At 45.5% G+C, this 6518-nt stretch overlaps 1 protein-coding gene across 1 annotated transcript; it reads right to left on the bottom strand.

The window, feature by feature from the left end:
- Positions 1-3: 3 nt before the first annotated feature.
- On the bottom strand, positions 4-6352 carry adpgk (ADP-dependent glucokinase). Its single transcript, XM_020934677.2, has 8 exons — positions 5748-6352; positions 4583-4837; positions 3938-4181; positions 3746-3808; positions 3534-3654; positions 2946-3142; positions 2702-2794; positions 4-2277 (listed from the first exon to the last, which is right to left on the bottom strand). Exons 2-8 carry the CDS (start codon positions 4819-4821, stop codon positions 1726-1728), a joined length of 1509 nt encoding a protein of 502 aa, XP_020790336.1. The 5' UTR covers positions 4822-4837; positions 5748-6352; the 3' UTR covers positions 4-1725.
- Positions 6353-6518: the final 166 nt, after the last annotated feature.

Raw genomic sequence — 6518 nt, 5'->3', positions numbered from 1 at the left:
GTCCTGAGTTTATATTTGTTTATTAAGACTTTACATGGTTGACTTTGGTCTGGTTCAACCTGGCTCATTTAAAGCTCATGTGACAGGTTAGACTCATTATAATAGTTATGATTAGACTAATAAAAATAAATGACAACACCTTTAATTAGTTAAACAAAGATTTAAAAATCAGTCAGAAAAATGTCTTCATTGTGCATAAATTGTCTCTGCATTTTGGATGGGGTTTTCTGTGTTGATGATAAGGGTAGGCCTGTTTTACAACTCTATGCTACTTTCTGTATTTTTGTATTTTTTTCCACAGACTTCCACTTAACTGATGCAAAACTATGATTTTCCACAGGTACTATCCCACCAAACCAAGTCAGAATGAAAAAAAACTATTAAAACCTGTCATATGCACTTTGGCCCGGCTCACTTAAGACCAGGGGTGTCCAAACCCAAACCTTTGAAACCTTTGACTATTCAGATGGACAGGTTTAGCAGCGCTATGATTTTGTGTTCACTTCGTTTGTGACCCAGGATTCTTAAAGTGCGTATGACAGGTTTAAAAAAAAAAAAAAAAACTTGTCTGATATTATCTGATATTTCTGATTTTCATCTTATTTTATTTGCCAAATCATAATCTGTACAGGTGCACTAGAGGTTAAAACACCGGTGTACCACATAGTTATCCCATGTGATATGATGATTTCCATCCAGAAAGTAAAATTTGAAACCTAAAAAGATCTTCAAACCAAAAAAATGTTAACTGACTTTTAGTAAAATAAGTGATTCAACTTGTCATATGCACTTTAAATGTCATGTCCATTGTTAGTGAGTGAGGAACGAGGTGGAGGTGGAGTGGAGAATTATTAAACTGCAGTAAAAAGTACCGTACTACTGTTACTACTGTTACTACTATGGGGCCTTTCATCAAGAAGCCTCACCCTGTATCGGGCCCGCAGGCTGTGGTTTGGACACCCCAAACTCAGATGAACTCTGAGCTTAAACTAAAGGAGTGTTTACTCTGAGGAAGGAAAGGAGATAGGAGATAGGAGGTAGGAGCTAGGATATGGTGAGTTCATAAAGTGTCATTTGTAATAATATTCAATAATGCTGTGAATGATCTAAAGGCACTAAACACCGGGTCCTCCTCAGGTTCTCCTCGGGCACAGGGAGGACTAGTTATCAAACAATCTTTTATTTAAATATAACCCAGATTCTAAAGCAGGGGTCTCCAGCCTGCATCTCATGAGCTCCACTAGCTCTCCGCCCCATTCTAAGCAGCTCTCTAAAAGATTTATACATATTACACTGAGTAATTTAAATCCAATTAATCACATGCCTGTTATCATAGTGTAAGTTTTAAATGTCAAATTTTGTGCACTGATATATTGGTTTAAGGGTTATGTTTATAGGCATCTAAATACACCCCAACTAAAGCTATAGTTGTTATCTTTATATTGTCTCAATTTTGTGTAACACCCAAAAGCTTTTCATTTTGTAAAATCTCACCAGAGGAAAAGGTTGGAGACCCCTGTTCTCAAGTGTCCCAAAATATAAAGGACTGATCAAAGGAGCAGGGGATTGTGGGAGCTGTGGTCCAGAGGAGCAGGGGTTTGTGAGGGATTGTGGTCCAGCGAAGGCCTGGCCTGACTGGCTGGTCTCTGAGGGGAGAGCTGTGATTGGTCAGTAACAGGTTTTATCTGCCACTCGGAAGCGAGTGAGCAGATTGCTTGATACAGTTTATTTTGGAGGAAGTATCTCTGAGAACAGCAGGCCATTGGCCGAGATGGCATCGCCCAAACCGACTGTCCTGACTGGCCGCTTGCAGACAAGCACGGGCGACAGATGGAGGGTCACATGATGCTGGTGCCACACTGTGATTGGCCGGTCGGGGTCCAGCCTGAGTGTGTGCGTGTCATTGGCGTTAAACTCTAGCGGCGCTTTCAGCTGAGCCTCGGCGGCATGCACGTGAGCATGTCCGCAAGCCTGAGCACTGGCTGTGCGCGCTCCCGCCGCAGAGCTCGCTGCCTGGTTACCCCAACGCCCTGTCACCACAGCAACCACGTGGAATGGCAGCGAGTGGAAGTGTACCCTTGACAGAAGGGATCCACTGGAAACTGCTCCGAAATGCTGCAAAACCCACTGCAGCACGTCACTGGCCACCCCCACCGCCGCCGCAGATGCCACACCCACCTCTGACCATGACACATCAGAGTGTGGCCCGCCCATGGAGCGCGATAGAAACAAAAGCTCCTGCTCGTTCAGACCGAGCGATGAGACCAGAGGAAAAACCTGAAAGGACACAATAACTATATGAACATTATAATGATATGGTACTGTATGTCCTATGTCTACCACACATGAACAGAGCCACTGAGAGAAACAAGAACGGGGGAACACCTGAAAGGACACAATATAATCAGTATTCTAATCACAAAGACACTAGATAATTCCCCCAATTTTATAGCAAATTGTTCTCATTTTGTCCTCAAATAGTCTAAAATTACCCCACCCACTCACACATACACACACAGAAATATATATATATATATATATTTTTTTTTTATTATTAAATTATACATTTTTTTGTCAGTTTCTGGCCTGCATTTTCAGAGGCTCACCTGTCAGAAAGAGGCCCAACTGCCAGAAAGGGGCTCACCTGTCAGAAAGGGGCTCACCTGTCAGAAAGGGGCTCACCTGTCAGAAAGGGGCTCACCTGTTGGGCGATGCGCTGCATGAAGCCTGGGTCTGTCATAGAGGCCAGCTCCAGATGAACAGGAACAGAGAGCTCCGACAACAGTGCCACCACCTACACACAGCACACTGGTTCAGACCAAGTTTAGTCCAGGTTCTGTTCTGGTCCAGTTTCTGGTTTACTTCTGGTCCAGTCTCTCTGGTCCAGTCTCTCTGGTCCAGTCTCTCTGGTCCAGTGTCTCTGGTCCAGTCTCTCTGGTGCATACCTGGTCCAGTCTCTGGTTCCGGGCCTCAGGCCTTAGACCCTCCATCATGTGGAGTCCTGACAAGACCAGGAGATCTGGTTCAAACTGGTCCAGACTCTGGACCAGGGCCTCGGTGAGGGCCATGTGACTGTTGGCCTCATCGTGAGAGAAGATGAACCTGTTTGCCTGTGGAGCCACCAGGGGGCCCCAGTGCTCCCCTGGAACACATCAGATTATACAACTACACATTTTGCACAGGTATTTGACATACACTGCAGATTATGCTCACTGTCACATGCCTCATTGATACAGACTATAGAATCACAGACAATTGAACTGAACCTTTTTCTCCTTAAATAACTGTTACTGAGTCTGTGTGTGGGCAAAATCCACAGCTCCATGGACAAAAAATAGGCAATAAAAATGTTGTCCTGCCCATATTTCTGCATTTCTTGAATAAAATTATGTCACTGCATAACCTCCATTGAGTCTGAGTACCGCAGTACTGGGTTTAGATACTCTAGGAATAGGTGGTAATGTAATAATAGTAGTAGTACTGTAATAGTAGCAGTAGTAGTGGTAACAGTTGTAGTAGTATAGTGGTAGCACCTGTCTGATACTCCAGGATGAGGTGGTACTCATCGGTTTCTCTGAGTGATTCTGGAGGAACCACGATTTTCTCATCTAAAAGTTCATGAAGTTTAGGACCAACCGGACCAGACAACAGGACCTGAGAAAGACCAAGACTGGGGTTAGACCAGATCAAGTAGCGGACCACAGACCGGGTATAGACATTGGTTTAGACCAGGTTCAGGGAGTACCTCAGTGTCAGGGCTGGAGGCCAGTTTCTGTCCGATCAGAGCCGCGTTTCCACCAACATACAGCTGTAACAGATACAGACAGTCAAACAGTCCTGGTTCAGTCCTGGTTCAGTCCTGGTTCAGTCCTGGTTCAGTCCTGGTTCAGTCCTGGTTCAGTCCTGGTTCAGTCCTGGTTCAGTCCTGGTTTGGTACCTTCGCTCCAGGGATCTGTAGTGCTGTCAGGGCGATGGTTTGGAACAGCTCTGGGTTTGAGAAGAAACGTTCTGCTGCAGCTCCTCGAGACATGAAGAACAGAAACGTGTCCCTGAGATCCTCCAAAGAGCCCAGGACCTCATGATCAAGACCCGAGACTGGACCAGGACTGGACTCAGGATTCAAACCCAGAGCCTCCAACAGAGCTACCCCCGACACAACCACGTCCACACATGAGTTTACCCTGAAACAAGAACACAGAGCATGGGAGAACATCTGACACACGGGAAGGGCATCTGACACACAGGGAAGATGAGAGGGCATCTGACACACAGGGAAGATGAGAGGGCATCTGACACACAGGGAAGATGAGAGGGCATCTGACACACAGGGAAGATGAGAGGGCATCTGACACACAGGGAAGATGGGAGGGCATCTGACACACAGGGAAGATGAGAGGGCATCTGACACACAGGGAAGATGGGAGGGCATCTGACACCCAGGGAGGATGGGAGGGCATCTGACACCCAGGGAGGATGAGAGGGCATCTGACACCCAGGGAGGATGAGAGGGCATCTGACACACAGGGAAGATGGGAGGGCATCTGACACCCAGGGAGGATGAGAGGGCATCTGACACACTGACCCGACAGCTGCTCGTCTCCACCGTGTCTGTGGAGGAGTGATTAGGCTCTCCCAGGCCTCTGACACCCTTTGCTCCAGGGTCTTCACCTGGTCTGGTCTCTGGTCTGAGGGGGTTCTGAAGAGGGCCTTAAGGTGGTCCAAATCTAGGTCTAGTCCCAGGTCTACTCCGGACTGTCGGTGTAGGACCAGAGCCAAAGCCAGGGCCAGGAGCAGCACTAATACAGGGCCCCAGCGCGCCATACTCTAGGGACCAAACCTGAAATCCACACACAGAACAATAAAATATATTTTTAAATTAAGTAGCAAATATCAAATATTTAACATTAAAACATCAATTACACATATATAAGACACTTAAGTAAATGAACATGACTTAAATAAGACCTATACAGCAAACTCGATTTTTCAGAGCTTTTAACCATGTGATGGTTCCTTCTCACTGAAGGAAAAAAGTACCTGTTAACTTGAAAACTACAGCTTTATGACATGACAAAGTGAAACAGAACATTTTGAGATGTAGATAGACTAATAATAAAGGATTACTCAAATATGTGTGAATGAAACAAAACAGCTGCATACAGCAACATAGGCCACAATACAATACACATCTCGATACACAGGACGTGCTTCTGCATTTGTACTCCCAGGTCCTCTAGACTAGGACCAGGATCTGGTCCGGTTCTATAGTGGGACCTATAGTGGACCAGATCTGGTTTCAGTCTGGGTCTAACTTTAGCTTTTAGTGGATGGGTTAGAGGCAGGTCCCTGGGACAGGTTTAGGCCTGTTTGACTTTGTTAAAGTAAACCCACTACATCCGTAATAATTAATATTAACAATATTATAAACTATTATGATGCAGTGAGATACTAAAGTGCCTGAGCCCCGCCTTCAGACAGGTCCAGCTGCACTTTTATAGAACAGGTTTAACCACAGTCCAAGCACAAACTAGAGCACGCATATAACATACAGCACACAGCCCTTGCACATGGACAGAATGTATCTTATATACATTTAACACATCTAACATAAAATAAATATCTGTGGAGGACGCTGCAGTCGTTGGATTCTGCACAAAACAGATCCCGGGGTTAGACCTGGTTTGGTCCCAGTTTAGTCCCAGTAAAGACTTAAACTTGAGCTCTGTCAGAGGATTAGAGGCGCTCACCTCTCGGTTCTGGGCCAAACCCCGGGGTTCTGCGGGAGCCACGTCGGATTTGGTGCGGTTCTCTTGGGCTTCAGTTCTGAGGAGGTCCGCTGTCCTCGGTCCAGTTCTAAACTCATTAAAAACTCATTGAAATCCAGGAAAGACCCGAACGCACGGTGCACGGTGCCACATCCGCCTACCTCTCTGCGCTTGCGCAGAGCCCGGGGTCACGGGACATGGGGGACCGGATTATTTTGTACACCGCCTTAAACCAGAAGCACCGGAGCAACTTTCCCCACAACACCACAGGCGGCCGTATCCGCACCAGATGTATATACAATTATATATACAGTTTAAAATATTTTTATATTAAATTAATATATATATATATTTTACAATTCTATTTAGTTATATAGACAAGGCTCTTAACTATTTCAATGCGATTTTCTGACTTTCTGTTCTTGTGGAGCTCTCTATGGAGGAGACGCTGCTGTTGTTTATGCTTTACAAAAGTACGTTGAAATTAACTCTGAGTGAAACAGGTACTGTTCTCACTCTTCACTGTTGTTCGGAACTAAACCATTTACTATAATTAATGTTAATATAATAAAATACTGTATCTTTCATTTGTGAACTAGTCCACGAACATAGACCGCAGCCCGCTCAGACGCGGCGTGCTGTGATTGGTTAAAACACTTCCGCACAGGATTCTGATTGGTCAAAATCTCAAATACTTTGGCCAATCAGCGTGTTGCGTTTCCCTAGATCCCGCCCCGCGCTGACGTGGCGCGC

The sequence above is a fragment of the Boleophthalmus pectinirostris genome, unplaced genomic scaffold, assembly GCF_026225935.1.
Source record: "Boleophthalmus pectinirostris isolate CB_2022bp ecotype Guang Dong unplaced genomic scaffold, ASM2622593v1 HiC_scaffold_2, whole genome shotgun sequence".
Classification (NCBI taxonomy): Eukaryota; Metazoa; Chordata; class Actinopteri; order Gobiiformes; family Gobiidae; genus Boleophthalmus; species Boleophthalmus pectinirostris.
Note: the sequence above shows the minus strand (reverse complement) of the source record. Positions and strands in the feature narration are given on the sequence as shown.